Genomic DNA, 19,492 nt, shown 5'->3' with positions numbered 1-19,492 from the left:
CTCAGGGAGGAGTCAGTGCGCAGGACCCATTTCCGGTTCCGCGATTGGCGACGACGCGGAGCCAGCGCCCCCTAGAGGGCCGCCGCCGAGCGGACGGAAACGGTGCGGGTTACTGATCCCGTGTGTCTCTGGAGGACTCGGAGGAACGCGCTTGAGACAAAGGCGTGCAGTGCGAGCCTGTGAATACATTTACTCAGAAGTAAGCCCCATTGAACTCAGTGAGGCTTACTCCCAGGTGTAGTCTTTCCCCCATTGTCCTCCTCCCCCCTCCCCCCATCATCCCTGATCAGTGGTCCTGCTGGCTAGGGATGAGAGAAGTTGGAGTCCAACAACAGCTGGAACATCTTCCCTCCCCAAGGTTGGGAAAGGCTGGTTTAGGCAGTCAGCCTGCAGAAAGCCCCGTTTTCTTTTGTAGTTTGCAGGGGGGAACACAGCCTCCCCCTCTCCTTGCATCTTTGTCCCCACTAGCTGCAGTTATTTTATGCCCTTCAAAGTTGTCACACTTATCTGTTAATCGCTTTTCTTGCAAAGATGGAAGTGACTAATATAAAAATCAATGAAAACCAACAATAAAAACACAACTTGGAACAAGCTTTTTGGGGTGTGGGTGAAGGCAACATGATGCTTCCAGTTCTTCCAGAGTACTACAGGAAAGAAGACTTGCAAATCCTGTGCCCTCAAAACTTACTACATGGTGTAAAAATTAAACAAGTTAAATCCTTCCCTGCGCATCTCAAGTCTGTTGAATTTTTGTCTTTTAAAGGTACAGACATCCCAGCAGAAAAGGGATTTGAACCCTGCAGGATGTGTTATCTTACCTTCATAAAAAAAACCCCCCAAAAATAGAATGTGCTTTTCAGAGTACTGCAATGAAAACTTCAACCTTCTCTGTGCCTGGAAACTATACCCTTCAGAGACAATTTCCAGCACCCTTAAACTTCTCAGGATTCTTTCAGGGAAGCCATGTGCTTTAAATGTATGGTGTAGATGTGACCAGTTTTATTTAAATGTTCTGATTGCATTTACAGTGATTCCTGCGTACTTCTACCACACTTGCCCAGATGTGGAAAATTCTGCAATTGGCAGCTGGGAGTGAGACCTGAGTGGATATCCTTTTTAAAAAATCCTAGTTTGAATCCTCTTCTGTTTAGAATTTCCCACCTTTCTAAATATTGTAAACAATGTTTTCATTCTACTTGAGTTGGCTCTGCAGCTCAACAGGAAATAAGTGGTGCCCTCTAAATTCTTCAATATGTAAATTTCACAGTATCTGCCCAAAAGGTTTATCCATATATGAACTGACCCAGACCCTGCAATCCTCATCTGAGGCTCTTCTTCATGTTCCTGCTCCACAAGAGTCAATTAGAGATTTCTTCTAGAGCCTTTTAATGATCATTGCTCCAGTATGGCAGAAGCACTCTGCTAGAGGGAGAATAAAAACCAGCACTCTTACTGTAAAGAGAGGCTCCCTGAGGGCAGAATTGCAGAGAAGGCCAAAGAACTCTTCACCAATTCTCCCCTGCAAGTACTGCTCCTGTCCCCATATTATCTTGGCAAACAGGGTTTCTGCTCCAAGAGGAAAGGGTCATAAACTAACTGGGCCAAAATGTCTTAGCTCAAGGTAGATGAGAGGTAAATGCATTATGCCCAAATATGTGCCACACTTCTAGATACATATTAAGGGTCGTATTTTGCTAAACCCTGCACTTATCTGCTTTCAGATCTTGGTGACACACAGGGAGACTGGGGAAAGTTTGAATAATCTGATCAATTCCAACAGTCGGCTCCCTAAAACAGCAATTCTTCATTTCCTTGCTTAACTCTAAATTCTTGAAAAAATGACACTGAGCAGTAGAAAAAAAGCAGATGAGATGGAAGTCTGTAACCAGAGTTAAGCTGTGCAGGTTAAAACAAAATTCAAGTTTCATGGTTCACATGGGGCTGGGCTCTACACTGGAATTCCTTTCCAAAAAGATTAAGCCACAAAGGCCAGGCTCACATGAGAGTTTTCATCCATCTCCTGAGTTTAACATGGTCTTTCTCGACAAAAGTCTCCCTTCTCTATTTAGGAGACGGCCTAAATGTGACCTCCCCTCCCCTCTCATTCCCATGGTGGTGGTACCAGACAAGAGCCAGAGCTAGACTAAGTGAATTTATTACTTTGAGACAATTGAGCAGCTGTGGGGTGGAGGGAGGTGACCCCTCATATCCCACTAGAGTTACAGACAGATTGTTAACCATAAAGCCAGCTTTGGCAGGAAGGAAGCCTCTGACACAAAACAGACCCCAGGCCTTTTTGCTCATGCCAGGGCCTAACCGCCCCCATCCAAACCTCGTTAATTATCAGGTGTGTCAACAAAAGTTTGACCTGCTTCATTAATAAGTTACAATAAGTTACAGCAGGTCGCAGCAAGTGGAAGGGGACAGAACCACCACCCTGTCCCTATGTCCAGCACACGAGAGACACATACACACACGCACACGCACACACAAATCTTCCCCCACTTTAGGCTAAAGTAACTAAGAGGGAATTGAGGGGACAAAATGGACACAAGACAAACAAAGAGGCCTGTGAGAACCTGAAGTGGCAAGGTGGGGGAGGGGAGGGACTGGCCAGAGGGACAGCATGTGTGGAAAGAGGCGGTTCAGAGGGGCCCTTCACGCCCCCCCCCAATCCTGTAGTGCTAGTCATTCCAGCCTCTTCTCAGCATACAGAAATGAAGATTCACACCATGATCATGATAAATATGGGAAGGAAGGAGGGCTGCGTTATATGTAGGCGGGGGGAGGAATGTCTGTCACAAGTGAAGCAAGCAAGCTAATTCACTGGGATCAGAACTGGAAAGGGGGGGGGAATTGTGAGGCACAGAAAATAACATGGGAGCTGAGAGGAGGGCAAAGTGGAAGAGATGAGGAAAGTTTGAGATTAGCAGCAGGAACAAAGGCCAAACTGCATGCTCCATGCAATTACATGTCTTTAAACCCCTGATGTCTGCTTCTTCTAGGAACAGATTTGTGATGGGGCAACCTGAAGTGGAAAAGTGACTAGTGTGCTTCCTTCTGCCCGCTTTCAGATGTGTGTTTATCCTTACAAACATGCAGAGGGAAGGAGCTGCAGCAGAAGAGTGTGCCAAATCACCCAAGCCTGCTTTTTCCTAGAAGTTGGTAGCCAGCAGAGGTTAAATGCATGCAATTGAATACAATACAAATCCCTGTTCTGTAAGAGAATGGGTCCCCAAAGAATTTCAGCTGCACCAACTCTGATGCAACCTCAGTTGTTGGGGGGGGGAGGGGTCTTTCGCTTGTGAGCAGAAAGATAGGAGATGGAGTGGAAAAATAAACTAGGAATGTCTTTTCTCCCTGCGGATTAAGGGGAATGGTCACAATTAAGAGAAATCAATCATAGCTGAATGAATATCTGGAAGAGCCAGTCTCAGATGAGGGGTGGGGTAAAGCCAGTCCCTAGTGGGAGTATGGTCCCTTGCATGGGGAAAACCCAGGGGGAGGGAGGATGGGGAGGGGAGGGGAGAGAAAGAGAAGGGGAGTAGTCACTGCTCATCCTCGCCGAAGACATCATTCTGGCGCCGTTTCATGCTCTCAAAGTCAAAGGGAGCCCCTGCCATGCGCCGGTAAATGTCTTTGATGTCGTCGCATGTTGTCTCAAAGTGGGTGGTGGCATCATATGACCGTGAGCAGAATACCTGCAGGGGAAACGGAGGCAAGAAAAACCACAGGTGCATGAGATGGGCAACAGAAGATAAATAATAATAATAATAATAATAATAATAATAATAATAATAATAATAATAATTTATTATTTGTACCCCGCCCATCTGGCTGGGTTTCCCCAGCCACTCTGGGCGGCTTCCATAGAAACCAAAAATACACTAAAATATCACAGATTAAAAACTTCCCTGAACAGGGCTGCCTTAAGATGTCTTCTGAATGTCAGGTAGTTATTTATCGCTTTGACATCTGATGGGAGGGCGTTCCACAGGGCAGGCGCCACTACCGAGAAGGCCCTCTGCCTGGTTCCCTGTAGCTTTGCTTCTTGCAATGAGGGAACCGCCAGAAGGCCCTCGGCGCTGGACCTCAGCGTCCGGGCAGAACGATGGGGGTGGAGACGCTCCTTCAGGTATAAAGAAGCCAGGATCTTCTTTAAAGCTAGCTATGGGCCATGCAGTAACGCTCTCCCTTCTCTAAACACTTCGGAACACCAAATACGTTGTGGAATCTCACCTGGCTTTCAGTTCCATCATCGGTAGGCTCATATATGTCACTGATGGCCACAAACCTATTAAAAAGGAAAGATGCTTATGAAAGTCTTAAGGGTTTGAAATATGTTTGAGACAGGCTTCACTCCCCACGCACTGCTTTTGCCGTTTCGGGTCAAACAGGCTTTGAAAGTTTTTGAAATAATAAGAGAGTAACCTGCAAACTCTGTTACCACGGGCAAAAATGAGATTCACACACACCAGCAGTGATCCCTCTCTCAAAGCCGTTTCTCTGTTCCTTGCTACTGAATTTCTGACTCAACCCTGCAGCTTGAAGAGCCATGAACTGGAGGGCCTAGCTAGCCCAAAGTCTCTAGCCCCAAAGTCTTTGTTTCCACTGTCTCAGCATCCTTCAGCAGGCCCTCTTCTATTAATTTATCTGAGCTTTTATCAGATCCAGCATAAACCTGTTTTAAACTTTCTATGTAATCTTGCGTCTCCCTGCCCCTTGTTTCCTTCTATCTCATTATAGCCTCATTTATTTTTCTTTTGTTAAACTGTTTTCTTATTCTATTCAGAGGCCTAGTGTCTTGATTGTGCCACTTCAGATTGCAAGTAGGGCTTGCATGAGGGAACACACCCACGCATCGAAAACTAGCATGTTAGGGAGTGACTAGGCTAGAATCTTCCTGCCATCATTTAAAAATCTGGAACAGCAGTCACTCACGCGCAGTCCAGATATTAGTGATTGCTGCATCTCTTGTCCTTGCATTTTCCTTCTTTACCCTATGTGGAAAATCCCCTAGAAATTACCATCTTTATCTTGAATGAAATGCAGCTGTGTCCAAGTATTTGAAGGCCCTTGTTATGTGTGTCCCCATTCCCTCTCCTTTTAGATTGTGAACTGTAGGCAGGAAGTTCTGTGTCCTAAAGCAGAAATTGTGTCCTACAGCAGTCATATCAACATCATAATCCTAGAGACTAGTTCTGTTCCTCATGTTTTCCCCTGGCCCACTCACTTTTGGTCGACAGGCTCAAGAAGTTCGAGGGCTGGCTGCACTTCATTCTCAGGAGAGTCCGTCTCCACAGTAGTGCTGGCAATCGCAATGTACTTGCCCTGCGCAGCCACATTGTGGGCAGAGGAGATCAGGCAGACATAGATATCTGGGTAGGGAGGCAAAGGAAAGAGTCACAAGCCTGGTGGAAAATAGCCCAAGCGAAGCAGCCCCAACCCCAACACATACACCATACCAACATTATCTTATACAGGATGCCAGAGGGTAAATGTGTGTGTTTTCGTAACAAAGGAAAGGACGGTAGCTCAGTGGCTGCAAAGTCCCCTCCCTGAAACCCTGGAGAGTTAGCACTAGTCATTGCTGAAATCCCGAGCCTACCATGAAGTTCACTTGGGCCTTCCTAGTCCACAGAATTGTTATAAGATACAGAACTAGAAAAAAATGTGAGCATTATAATGCCCTTGGTACACTTCATATTGGGGATAGCGCAGGGGTTGGCAAACTAAGGTCCGCAGGATCTGGCCCGCAAACAGTTCTGCAATCGCCACTTGGATCGGCGCAATCACTATTTTTCCCCCAAGTGCCACTCTTTTGTTATTTTTTCCCCTCCCTCCCCACAGCGGCGTCTCCTCCCTCCTCCCTCCCTCTTCCTGGCTTCTCCCCACCCTGTGGAGGAAGGGGGCTGGGCTTTGATAGGAAGCCTCGCTACCCGCCTGCCGGCCTCTCCCTATGGAAAGCTGGCCCGAAAAGGAGAGGCGTCACCACTGCCACTGGCTCCCAACCACAGGCAGAGTGGTGGAGGAGGTAGGCAGGAGGAGGGGAGGGGCTGGGGGAGAGAGGGGGAGAGAGAGAAGCCCCCTCTACCGCTTGTGCGCTCCCCCGCACACAGTCCAGCCCATCACTAGGTCTGGGGGATGGTGAACTGGCCCCCTCCAAAAAAGGTTTGCTGACCCCTGGGGTGTTGCTGGACTCCCCACTCCCATCTATCCCAACTATCATGGCCAATGGTCAGGGATGATGGGCCACTGGTCCTGAAGAGCCACTGGTCCCCTGTCCCAGCTGTATATGATACTGTGGAAGAAGCCCCCAAACATTAAATCCTGCCTCCCCTTCCCCCAACTCTACCCAGAGCCCCATATCCACCTGTACTCACCAGATTTGCGCCCCACTTGGTTCTGGGGGATGATGATTTGACAGGAGTTAGAGTCATTGGTGCCACGGATAGGGTGGCTCAGGATGCAGATGACACGCACCACCTTTCCTGCGGGGCGCACCCGATCTGGCACATAGCTGGGGTCGCAGATCAACTGCTTGCAGCGTGCCACCTGGAGTGGGGGAGTAAACATTATGCAGAGGGACACTGGCAGAGCCCAAGACTTCCTAGGATGTTACTCCATGCAGTTAAAGGTTCGAAAGGCCCAAGTGTATAACTAAGAAGCTTGGCAGAAAGATGGTATATAAATTGCAAACAAATAAATAGAACAAAATGCTCCCTCCCCAAATTATGCTCCTGAAATGAAAGGGGGTGGGGGACCTTGAGAAGCCAGAACTGGATTTTTGTATGAAATGACTTTAAGATCAGTTCTGATGCTGAAAATAAATTCCAAGGTGCTCAGAGGCATCTTGTTCTATTCTAACACTACGCTCACTTCTGAGGCACTATTTTGCACTGTTAGCTTTGTTTGGTGGACCTCTGGGATTCTAGTAATCCTTATGTTTTACCATCTCTGCCCTTCCCCATATCGCTTGTCCAGGTTCCAGCTGGCAAAGTATGCAACAGAAGTGCCATGCAGCTTAAGTGCTTGCTAGCCTTAGACTGCATTGGGAGGAATCACTTGTTTGAATTTGTCCCCATATCAAAAGCAACCAGCCAAAGATAGGGCTAGACTAGGTTCATCTCACAAGCCACATACTCAGGCAGGAGAAAGGATGATGATTTCCCATTCCAATTGCTGCCAATCCACATGGACTAACAGAATCAGCTTACAGGCAGAGAAGGTGGGGGGAAAGTGGACCCTGGATGCAGATGAACAACGGTAACTCAAGCCTCTTGATACAGGTACTTCACTTACGGAACAGTCTTCCGAGCACCATTGCTCCCAGGATGTAACTTGAGACATCCCCTTCCCAGCCTTTTTACCATAGAGGGGTGAAAGGTCAGCTTCCCATTCTCACCTCGCCTTCAGATTTGACCCCGATGACCTTGCCACCTTCCATGACAATCTCATCCACTGGCTTGTTGAGCATGTAGGTGCCACCATAGATGGCGCTGAGCCTGCGGACATGAGATGGGTGGGTGGTGAAGGGCACTGACCAAAACAGACCTCAACCCTAACACACACCTCATGCAGTTCAGCTACAAGGGCAGAACTACTTTGCCAAAAGATGTAAGCAATCCTTTTCCCATTACTTTCATCCCTCTGTTAATTAACAAGTCAAACACTAATATCAGAATTGCTTGTTTTTTGTGACTGTGATCAAATATAATTGAGTTTCTTTAAAATCTTTACATTTTTAAGGTATTACCTAGTCCCTTATGCTTGTGAAAGCATGCAGATGGGATCTATGAAAAAGCGATCCAGGGGTTCAAGTTTCTGTGCTCCTCACATGCATTTGTTTCTCTCTTGGAGTAACATTCATGTTTCCTTGTACAGAATGTAAATGTGTCCATCACCCCAGAAAACCAGAGAACTCTGCAAAATCTTAGATACCAAGTTCAGAATAAAGCATACACATTTCTGCAGGTTTTGCATATAACCTATTTGAAAGCTCACTTGTAAAAGTTCAGAGTCTCAATATCCTGGAACAGAACTAGGTGGTGGTGATGGTGGAAATAGTAACTGTGACTGGACTCGATGCCCTTTCTTTCTACTAGTCTAAGGACCAAGGCAGGAGTTGCCCCATGTACTTGGAGCCCTAGGATATGGCATACCTGGCAAAGCCCTGGGGTAGTTCACCCAGACCATAAAGTGGGTAGAGATAGGGACTCTTCCCATAGCGGGCCAGGGATTCACTGTACAGTTTGATGCGATTGATGGTCTCCAAGCAGGGCTGATCCAAGTAGCTGTGAGAAGAGAAAACAGCCTGCTTCAGTCCCACCAAGAATGAACAACAGGAAGCAGAGGACAAGACAACTGGGAGTTTCCTAAGGGAAAGGTCAGGGCTGTTTTGTGGGCCTGAGGGAGCCAATGACCAGTTTCCCCTTTTTGCAGAGAAGGGGGAGAGTCCATAATTTTTCATAGGCATTTTCCTTGGGCATCTCCCCCTGCCCACCCTGTTTCTAACAAGCCAGTGTTGGACATCACTGTCCTCCCGGTCACTCTCAGCTGACAAGGAGCTACTACGATAACCACAGGATGTGGCACAGCTACATAGCCAGGGGACATAGAAAAAGCTGCACTCCCTGTGAGAAGGAGGGTTTAGGATCAACTACTCACTCATCGGTGCGGTAGAGTGCCAGCGCATGACCTGTGAAGTCAATGACATCCTGGCCCAAGTCAAAACGTCGATAGACCTCGCGCATTGTGGTGCCGTGAGGATCCACCCCTTCCAATGTCTTCGAGTCGTTCTCATCAAAGTTTGCCACAAACACCAGGAACTTACGGAAGCGCCGCTTCTCAAACATGCCCATGAGATCTAAAGGAGGAAGATGGGTTGGACTAGAGACAGCACACTGGAGAGTCACACTGAATTACCAGGGACCTGGCTCAATGGAAGAGCATGTTTTGCACTAGGAAGGTACCAAGTTGAATCCCAGGCATCTCCAGCTAAAAGGATCTCAGGTGCCAGGGTGCCACCAACAGAGTACAAGTTCAACATCTTCAAGGGAGGAGACACGGAGAGGGTCCTTCCAAACGTGGAGAAGAGTAGTGTAAAGGTTAGCATCAAGTCACTCCCTGGACTCCAAAATTTTAGGTAACACTTAATTGTGACAAAAATGTTTCCTATTTAGGGTAAGCAATCCCATCTTGTACACTGCATGGCAATAAATAATGTGGGTCAAATAATCACAAGGCACCTGTGAGCCGAAGTCCTCACCCACAGAGAAGGCTGCCCAACAGAAATCCTCCTGACTTTGCTGCTCTGACTTTGCACCCTTCCTTCCTCTCAGCCTCTTCTGGGGGTGGGTAGTCCTGCTGTGTCTCTACACCGGGTGTGATTTAGATCAGTCAGTCACCCCTGGTGTGGTGATGCAGCAGAATTACCTGCCCCTCAAAGGATGCACGTCCATAGCAGTGACTCACAGACACACAGGGCACAGGCTCCTCCGAGAGAAGGCCCTACTCAAAGAGCAAAGTTTTTCAGGTGCAAAGACTGAACTATACCTCCAACTTTAGGGGTTTGGGGGGGGGGGCTCAGTTATTAGAAGTTTTAAAAACTCTAGAATTATCTTGCCAATGTCATTATTATGGATTCCTTTAAATTATTTTATAGTCATTTAGCACCATTCAATACCAACTAAAGTAATCTTTCCGTCAGCACAAGTATTTCGACTTGCTAGGTGGAATGATCCCCCCTCTTCTCCCCAGATACGCTGTTCCAAGGGTTCTCTGAAGCTCAGAGGAAGGAGAACAGGGGAAGATCTGGTGTGCAAGTGCAAGTCCTTCCACACAGCTTTTGCTTGGGGGACTCATTAGTTCAATCCTGCCCAAAATGCTTTGTCTGCTTCCTTGAGATTCCATTATCTACTACAGTGGTGCCTCGCAAGACAAAATTAATCCGTTCCGTGAGGCTCTTCGTATAGCGGTTTTTTCGTCTTGCGAAGCAAGCCCATTGACAGCTTAGCGGATTAGCGCTATTAGTGGTTTAGCGGCTTTTAGCGGATCAGCTGATAAGCGGCTTAGCGGCTTAGGAAAAGGGGGGGAGGGGAAAAAACCCGCAGGAACTCGCAAGACATTTCGTCTTGCGAAGCAAGCCCATAGGGAAATTCGTTTTGCAAAGTGCCTCCAAAACGGAAAACCCTTTCGTCTAGCGGGTTTTCCGTCTTGCGAGGCATTCGTCTTGCGGGGCACCACTGTATATATATTGTTTGTCTGTTTGCTATGTGTTTAGCTATCTCTTATGGTATTGTAACTAAATTTTGCATGATGGTTCCTGAGATCAAGGAGCAGGTTCTTGTGTGTGTTTGAATACAACTGGATGCCATTTTTAATCAAGATAGTGGACTGAAGTTTGCAAAACTACACTGATCCTTTAGTTTCTTAAATTTCTAAGCAGTATTGGCAATGAGACTGCTAGTTGAATTATAAAGCAGGAAATTTATTTTAAAATAAAATTAATGCAGATTAAGTATAGATATGAAGGTAAATGCAAACACTGAGGATCTGAGTTTGTTTGTTAATGAATGTTTCATTGCACGTTACTTTTTTGTATATCAGTAATATATATTTACCACAAAAGGAATACAAAGGTCCCTGTGAGCCAAACACAGTACAGTTTTGCAAGAAATAGGCTTACTGGATGCCAGAGCCTCTGTCTCGGTCGACGGCACTTTGTAGATCTTTCCTGCCTTGTAGACAAAACTGCCTTCCACCACTTTGAAGTCTAGATAGCGTGTCACTTCTGTATACAGCAGCATTTTCACCAGCTGGCCTGCGTGGGGGAAGGAAAGCCTCATTTAGAGCCCTTCTACCTGCCACCATAGATAAGGGGTGCATTATAGAGAGAGCCAAGATGAAGGTACATGAGACCTGCCACTTTTTTGATGGTAAAGAGGCTTGGGTCTGACCAGTGTTTGGACAGGCAAACTGCGAGAACCATTTGTTCCTTAGGTTCCATAATGAAAGAAATCCAGGATAGAAAAGTAAAGTAAATAAAATGCACACAGTACAAAGGTTCACAGCAAATGATAGGTGAATAAGAGGGGAAATGTTTGCCAAATAAATGTGTGTAGAGCATACAGGCAGAGCTGTGAGGTGTGAGGGACAGAGCTCCATCAACTGCAGAAGGCCACTTTTGGCTGCTTGTTCTTCAGCGCCCGCCAATGATATGCAAAGTCCTGGCCCACTTCAATGAGCCAAGACGTCTCACGATACTATTATGTGGGCCTGTCCTGTGCCACTACAGACTGCCCTTCTAAAGTGATTCTTCAAGCTCATTTCACCCCTTTTTGAGTAAAACGAATGAAATCTCTGGCAAACAGACCAAGAAACAACAAGGGCATGGACTTACCATTGGCCATGAGGAATTTGGGGATAAGGTCAACATTCCAGTCCCGGCCACGCCCCATAGATTCAGGGGGGCCATCACCAATCTCAAAGCGCTTGTAGAGCTGGTAGTTGAGGAAAAACAGTACATCACACACACTCATTCAGACAGGGCACCTCAATTAAAATATACATATTAGCCTAATACAAATGTATCAGTGTAACCAAAATGCAGGAGGAGAATCTCTCTCAGCTGTATCAGTCAGAGAAGTGTCAATTCAAAAAGGAGACCAGGATACTGCAGGAAGCAGCCCATCACCCCAAACCACTTCTCCTAACTTCCAGGCTCCCTGGTGCAAGTTATCTATGAAACACTAGAACCAGCATGCAAACATTTACTTTGCCGTTTCACACAGCTGAAAGGTGTATAGCTGGAAAGATTCTGGGAAGTGAAAAGATGCCGAATAGGATATTTATATGCTTTTCCTGAGCATTGTTCAGGGTGGATTTGATTTAAACCAGGCATAGGCAAACTCGGACCTCCAGATGTTTTGGGGCTACAACTCCCATCATCCCTGACCACTGGTCCTGTTAGCTAGGGATGATGGGAGTTGTAGTCCCAAAACACCAGGAGGGCCAAGTTTGCCTATACCTGATTTAAATCAAATCGATTTAAATCACAATTTAAATCACTAGTCAGTAAGACTTGATTTAATCATTATTTTTTACAGAAAGACTCATTCTTAATATTTACAACCAGATGAATGTTTCATTTTTGGAATAATAAATTTTCAGAGTAGTTTTTACAGTTGTATCAAAAATGACCAATTTGGTTATACTATTAGAAATACATTGACAGATAATTATGAAATTATGGTGAGGTTTAAAAAGTTAACTGTTTATATTTGGACAACTTTTCTGCTGTACTTTATTGGAAGGAGAAAAGTAATCATTTCCCTAATAGCAATTTAAACATTTTATTTAACTAAAACAGTAACATTATAGCATACGTATCCATGTTTGTTAACTGATGTGGTTAAACATTTTTTTTAAAAAAAAAACTTACACTGAGTTTTAGCACACATGAAAAGCTTAAAACAAATCCTTATTTGCTGATGAATAGCCTTTGGACTATAATGTAACTTAAACAGAAAACTATCTTTAGAAAGATTTTTCCTCCAAAAGCATTTTATTTTAAAAATCCAATTTAAATAAAAAAATCCAATTTAAATAAAAAAAATTGATTTTTTAATATTAAAAATAAATAAATCATTTATTTTTATCCACCCTGGCATTGTTCAAAGCACTTTGCATACATTATCACAGAAAATCTTACAAGAATGGGTGAATTACACCCTTATCACAGGTAAGGGAGTGGGATCAACAGGGAATGCCTTGGCTCCAGCCAGCTACTGAGTTCAGGGCTGAGGAGAGATTTTAAATGGGAGATTTCCCACCTTAGCCATCAGAGCACACTTTCTCTTAGATCTAATCCAACAGAGGTATAAACATGTCCTATGTTCCTGGTTCCTTACCTCTTCCAGGGGGGTGATTGATGAGCTCTCGCCCCCGTAGTACGGATTCCGGTCCATGTGCAGGACCTTCTTGCCGTTCACAGACATGATGCCAGAAAGGATACATTCCTAGGACAGAAGGTGAGCAGGGTTATGGATGCCCTATGGCATGATTAGTTCAAAGTATCTCCCCACAGCGGACGCGGGTGGCGCTGTGGGTTAAACCACAGAGCCTAGGGCTTGCCGATCAGAAAGTCGGTGGTTCGAATCCCCACGATGATGGGTTGAGCTCCCATTGCTCAGTCCCTGTTCCTGCCAACCTAGCAGTTTGAAAGCACATCAAAGTGCAAGTAGATAAATAGGTACCGCTCCGGTGGGAAGGTAAACAGCGTTTCCGTGCGCTGCTCTGGTTCGCCAGAAGCGGCTTAGTCATGCTGGCCACATCACCCAGAAGCTGTACGCCGGCTCCCTCGGCCAATGAAGAGAGATGAGCGCCGCAACCCCAGAGTCATCCGTGACTGGACCTAATGGTCAGGGCTCCCTTTACCTATGTCCCCACAGCATGGTAGCTTTCACAGTGCAGGGTTCGGGAACCTGTGGCTCTCCCAATGATGTTGCACTCCAACCTCAACAGCCGTAGCCAGCACAGCCAATTGTCCAACCACACCAGGACCAACGAGGACAAGCAACCAGATTTTAATTCTTTATTGGTGAAGCAGTAGGTTACATCAGCAAGAAATATCCAGGAATACTCCCCGCTAACTAGATGTTTAGGCAACCTACGACTGGAGTCCTATGCTCTGTCTCAGATAGATAGCTCTTTCTTGAGGAGGGGGGATTCCAGGGGATTTCGAAGCCATGACCCCTTCTGGGAGCTTTGCAGGCTCTCTAGGTTCCAGGACCTCCTTTAGCTGTTCTCTTGTCTCCTGCTCCTTTCCCCCTTGCTCTAGCTGCCCGGTCTCCCTCTCCTGAACCCCTTCTTTCTCTTCTGCTGGCAGCTGCCTCACAGGTGCTACAGAACCCCACAACCCACTAGTCCCTTCCCCTGGAGCCTCCTCCTCCCATTCTGTCTCGTCTGCCTGCACATCCCCCCACTCCTACCCATCACTGCCACCACTGCCCTATGGGGCCTAGGACCCACATACCGATGGGACCGCCTCTCGTGGTATGCCCCGCAGAAAACCTTAAGGTCCACAAATGACAACATTTTGGAGGTCTCAGGTCACAAGGTGGTTAGACTGGTCTCAACTAGGGCCGGGACCTTTTCAGTACTGGCCCCGACTTGGTGGAACGCTCTGTCACAAGAGACTAGGGCCCTGCGGGACTTGACATCTTTCCACAGGGCCTGCAAGACAGAGCTGTTCCGCCTGGCCTTTGGTTTGGACCCAGTCTGACCCTTATGTTCCCCTCCCCTTATGGTCTTGATCTATTGGCTACTTTTAAAATGAGACTGCATTTTAAATATACCCCGCCCCCATTATGTTTTTACTGTGATTTTTTACCGTATTTTTCCCTCTATAACACGCAGATTTTTTCTCCTAAAAAGGAAGGGGAAATGTCTGTGCGTGTTATAGAGCGAATGTGTGGTCCCTGGAGCCGAAAAACCAGGCAAAAATCAAATCGCGAGGCTTCAAGGAAAAGGGAAAACTGAAAAGAGGAAGCGGCTGCTTTCCTGCATTCTGCCTCAGGGTCTTACTGCCCACCCTCTGTTTCGTTGCTGTGTTCGCTGAAACGGAACAAAGAGCAGGGAAAGCCCCTCCCCTCCAGGCAAGCTCCGGTGCTGCTGGGAGAGAGGGAGAGAGAGGGGGGAAGGGAGAGAGAGAGAGGGGGGAGGGAGAGAGAGGGAGGGAGGGAGGGAGGGGGAGGGAGGAGAGAGAGAGAGAGAGAGAGAGAGGGGGAGAGAGAGAGAGAGAGAGAGAGAGAGAGATGGCTGGCTTGGGTGGGGGGAAACTTTTGCCTTTCTTTCCTCCAACCCGTTATACCCCTCTCCTGCATTCTTAGCCAGCTGCTTCTCTGCACACCCCTCTAATGTCCCTTCTTTGTTTTTCCTTCGCTCCCCACTTAAAATGTGGTTACAAAGCATAGATCCACATGGATCCTCAGGATCTTTGCATTGGGTCACCCCAAATTCACCATCAGATCACATAGCATGTCCATGGCTACAGCCTGCCCCCCCAAAATCACGCACCCACTGTTGCCTGGGGCTGCAATGGTGCAAAAATGTGGTTACAAAGCATGGATCCACAGGGATTCTCAGGATCTTTGCATTGGGTCACCCCAAATTCACCATCACATCACATAGCATGTCCATGGCTACAGCCTGCACCAAAAAAATCACGCACCCACTGTTGCCTGGGGCTGCAATGGTGCAAAAACGTGGTTACAAAGCATGGATCCACAGGAATTCTCAGGATTTTGGCATTGGGTCACCCCAAATTCACCATCAGATCACATGTCTGTGGCCACAGCATGAAGCCCAAAAATGATACATCCACTGTTTCATTCAGAATGTTTTTTCCCTTGTTTTCCTCCTCTAAAAACGATGTGCGTGTTATGGTCAGGTGCGTGTTATAGAGCGAAAAATACGGTAAATACAATTTATTTTTTTTATTATTATTATTAATGCTCAGAGATGCTGGGAGATGTTATCCCAAAACACCAGGAGGATCACAGATTTCTCCACCCATTTTACATAGAGTCCTGGCATATCAAAATCAACACAAAAAGGAGGATAAGAAGTACACATGTGTATGTGAAGAAGGGGAATAAGCCTGAGGTTGTTATTTTCCCATGCCATGCCACTGCGTGCTCCAAACCAGTATACAGGGGTGCTCAGTTACGAACAGTGGAGCTGGCACCAGGCAGAAACTGGTCTCAAGGAAGTTTGGGGCAATGACAAGGGTTTCTGCACAAACAGAATCCACAGCAAGACTTGTACTGGGATTTTAGGGGTAGACAGCTATGGTACAACTTACAAAGCTAAGGTCTGTAGAATGCTCTTGTTGGTTTCACCTCAGTAGCTTACAGCTATAATAAATACTCAAGGCAAAGTCTAAAGTCTAGCTGCTGTTGGGCGGGTAGATTTATGGATGGGTGAGTGAGAAAAGGAAGCTCAAAAGGGAGATTATCTACTCTCCCTGGCTGGATTCCACACCACCGCGGTAACATGTGGATACCTGAAATCACCAACTCCTTTGTGAAGCACATAGCAACATGCAAATTCCTATATAATCCATCCCACACACATTAATTTCAACCGATTAAAGTTATTTGTTTTTCAGTTTTCAGAGTGGCGGGATATTTGGCCACATGAAGGTGGCAAGGACGCTGCTCCTGCAATGCAGGTGGTAGACAATCTGTGGCCTAATTTCATGCAGTAACTGGTCCCTCCCCCAGCAGCCTACTGGAAGGGGGAGGGGAGAGAAAGAGAGGGGGTGGGGTGGCAGAGAGAGAAACACTGTAATGCAAGCACAAGCCTTATCATTTCAGCTCCGTGAAAGTTCCCAAAGCAATTGCATAATGTATTATTAGTGATGTCACAGGCACTATTCAATAGGCTCCTGGGACATTCATGCAACTCCATTCCACAATCATCCCTACAAGCTGTAGAAGAAATTACATTTCATTATAAGAATGAAATTGGTCTTTGAGTGCAAGGGAAATAGTGGATGATCCCTAAAACAGAAATGCTTCCATAAGTAGGATAGCTGGATACCACTCCATGGATGAATACTAACTGCATGTTTGCTGTATCCTGAACTGGTCATTTGAAACGGTGCATCTATACTACAGACTTAAAACTGGCTGAACAGTTATTTCCTACCCTTCAGAAAACCATGGTTCTATCAGGAGGACCAAACACTAACAAAGAATACTTTAGGAAACACTCTCACTTAAGCTACAGCTCCATGACAGTAAAAATAAGTTTGTGTGAATTTGTTGTTAATGAATTACAAGTGGTGAAAGAGAGAGCAGCTTGCTTGCTTGTTTGCTACAAGAGGATGAAGGGCTTCTCATGGGATATGAGTTCGGATTCATCTAAGGACAAGCCTGGTTTGTGAGGCTAAGGTGGGAGGAGGAGCGGAAAACATTTTTCTCCTTAACAGATTCTGTCTTAACTGCTGTTCCATAGTGAAGGGTCAGAGTTTAATGGAAGAACATGTCTTTTGCATACAAGAGGTTCCGGATTCAATCCCTGGCATCTCCACTTAAGAGCTAGAAACTAGAACTAGACAATTAGTAAGCTAGACAATCCAATCGCCAGACCCATTATAGGGCTGTTTTCTATGTTCCAGAAACATGGGAAATTCAGTTTAGCCCCCTACCAGACAGGGCTGCATGCAGAAGATTGAGAAAAAGCTGTGTGTGTGATGAATCAGAAAACATCATCCTTCTAAATTATAATTTCAGGGGGGGGGGGGAATGGAGCATGAACAGGACAGAGTAGACAGTGCTCTCCACACTAAGGCCAGGAAACCATAAGAAAAAGGAGGGAGGGAGCTTGGAAAGATGCCAGACTGAGATCAGCATCCCTTTGATGTTCCTGGGGAGAGGAGAGATAGAACAGAAGTTAAGTTTTGCAAAGCGCAATTAATCTGTAGAAAAACATATGAATTACACAAAAAGAGGTGTCTAGCCACTTGTTGAGGGCAGGAAGAGGTGCCTAAATTGGTTTCCAGAACAGGAAATCCCATCTTGCAGTAATGTGTAAAGAGGGACAAATCAGTATTGGGGTGGTGATGGTTAACATTCCCCTGATAGGAGCAGGAGCAGGGGGGAAGTTTTTTCTTAACTCTGGAGAGAGAGAGAAAAATTCATTCAGTTCTACTGAAAACCATAGATGGCCCAAAGCCCAGCTGATACAGTAAGAAGGCACAGGGCTGCTAAGGAGCCTTGAAAGAAAGAAGACCAGAAAATAAACCTTAACCTCATGGAGACTGCAAGGGTCAAGCAGTATGTGCTTCCTAGACTGCAAGGAATTGCAGGGGGAGATGCAGAATAACCACCTAAGAAGGAGAAGCATTTACTTTAGTGGAGCAGATTTCTTTTTTTATAAATAAGCTTAAAAGTTCAGAATGGGGAAAACACTGGCAGGGGGCTGCATTAATGAGAAAAACCAGGAAACTGCACACAGTACATGCAACTTCAACCACATCTGCAGTAGGTACAGGGGCGCTCAGGACCAGGCGGAGAACACTCTGTGCTTCAGACCCTTCAACCTTGGGTGCTGAAGGGGCAGCCAGTTTACACTGGGACTGCAGGATTTGGAAGTACAGTTCAAGGACTGCACTGGAAGAGCTTGAAGGGATGCTGCTGAAGGGTGGGGGGGGGTCATAAGGAGCATGGGAACTGCAGCAGCGCCCCTTCCTCCCCCTCTTGAGATGTAAAAGAGGGCAGGGTTGCTAACCGACCAGAAAATACACACAACTGGCCTGCCCCTCGAAGACCCTGGAGCTCGATCTCCAAACGGCGCAATAAATACGGTTTCCCTGCATTGTCACAAGGCGCTGCTAGATGCACAGCAGCCGCAGCCAGCTGATGGCTTGGCAACCCCCGAACGAAGGAGGGGCGCTGGGTGGGATAAAGGGCCGGGAAAGGGCGCGGGCAAATGGGCGCCCATCGCTTGCAGAGGGCGGCTGATGGCGGCGCGTTGCATCCGAAGAGTTGCAAGCGGGGGCTCAAAGGGGAAACGGAGCGGTGCAAACGAGGCGGGCTGCACCTCCGGGAGCAGCAGCTGCTAATTGGGGGGGGGGGGGACAGGTGCAATATTGGTCTGGAATACGGAGGGGACGAGGCAGCAGCAGCAGCAGCAGCACGGAAGCCGAGGGGAAAGGCGCAACTACGTGCTGCTTCTGGAGCTGCGCTGCTGCAACGAGAAAGGCCTCGTGGGCTGCGGGGAATTGCAAACCCCGCCCGGACATGGCAGGGATGCTGCTGGCGAGGGATGCAGGAGGAGGCAGCGGGAGAGCTCGGGATGCAAGAGCAGCGAGGCGGAGCGGGCAGGGGTGCAAAGCCGGGGGCCGGGCGCGCGGGCGGGCGGGCGGGGTGGACACTCACGGTCAGGCCGGTGCCCAGCACGATCACGTCGTAGGCCTCGTCCATGGTGCCGGGTGCGGAGCCGCCGCCGCCGCCGCCGCCCCGCCCCGAGCGGAGCCAAGATGGGGCCGCAGCACTGGCAGCCCGGAGGAGGATCCCTCCGCCGCAAACGAGTCCCGGCAGAGGGATCCCTCCGCTACCGGGAACCGCCCCGCCGAGGTCCTTCTCCAGAAGTGCTATGTCGGGAACGGGGGGGGGGGGGGCGAGAGATGCGCGAGCATCGCTCCTTCCTCAGTCTAGATGGTGCCTCCGCGCGAGAGAGAGGAGGCACGCAACAAAACGAGTTCCGGCTCTGCTGCTGCTGCTCTTTTTTTTCTGCCATTGCGGGGGGGGGGAGGGGGGGAGGAAGAAGCTCGCAAACCCAGAGACCCCCCCCCCAAATCTCTCGTCCCCATGGCAACCGTGACAGCACCGTCGGTTCTCGCGTCCGCCTCAGATAAACAAAAGCCGTGTTGCTGAGAGGAAAACTCCCTCAGTCAGTGGAGTTTTATCTGTCGCGGCTTGAA

The 19,492-nt window shown here is 47.5% G+C and overlaps 1 protein-coding gene and 1 long non-coding RNA gene across 2 annotated transcripts; one reads left to right on the top strand and one right to left on the bottom strand.

Annotated features, from left to right (window-relative positions):
- Positions 1 to 63: 63 nt before the first annotated feature.
- LOC309332695 lies at positions 64 to 1,195 on the top strand. The gene is made up of 2 exons (XR_014152296.1): positions 64 to 199; positions 1,029 to 1,195. It is a non-coding gene; the product is annotated as an uncharacterized lncRNA (long non-coding RNA).
- Positions 1,196 to 2,139: 944 nt separating this feature from the next.
- GDI1 (GDP dissociation inhibitor 1) lies at positions 2,140 to 19,134 on the bottom strand. Its single transcript, XM_081845814.1, has 11 exons — positions 18,948 to 19,134; positions 12,912 to 13,019; positions 11,402 to 11,501; positions 10,688 to 10,822; positions 8,668 to 8,866; positions 8,163 to 8,294; positions 7,406 to 7,505; positions 6,384 to 6,555; positions 5,234 to 5,378; positions 4,240 to 4,294; positions 2,140 to 3,701 (listed from the first exon to the last, which is right to left on the bottom strand). The coding sequence occupies exons 1-11, from the start codon at positions 18,990 to 18,992 to the stop codon at positions 3,549 to 3,551; spliced, it is 1,344 nt and encodes a 447-aa protein (XP_081701940.1). The 5' UTR covers positions 18,993 to 19,134; the 3' UTR covers positions 2,140 to 3,548.
- Positions 19,135 to 19,492: the final 358 nt, after the last annotated feature.

This window comes from Podarcis erhardii, assembly GCF_964252035.2.
Source record: "Podarcis erhardii genome assembly, chromosome: 17".
Classification (NCBI taxonomy): Eukaryota; Metazoa; Chordata; class Lepidosauria; order Squamata; family Lacertidae; genus Podarcis; species Podarcis erhardii.
The sequence above is the reverse complement of the archived record's forward strand: the minus strand, read 5'-3'. Positions and strand labels throughout refer to the sequence as shown.

Coding starts and splice junctions, on each gene's coding strand:
- GDI1 (XM_081845814.1), bottom strand. CDS start 18,992: ATGGACGAGGCCTACGACGTGATCGTGCTGGGCACCGGCCTGACC. Junction 11,502..12,911: donor CAATCACCCCCCTGGAAGAG/GTAAGGAACCAG, acceptor CTCAACTACCAG/CTCTACAAGCGCTTTGAGAT. Junction 7,506..8,162: donor CTACCCCAGGGCTTTGCCAG/GTATGCCATATC, acceptor TCATGTCCGCAG/GCTCAGCGCCATCTATGGTG.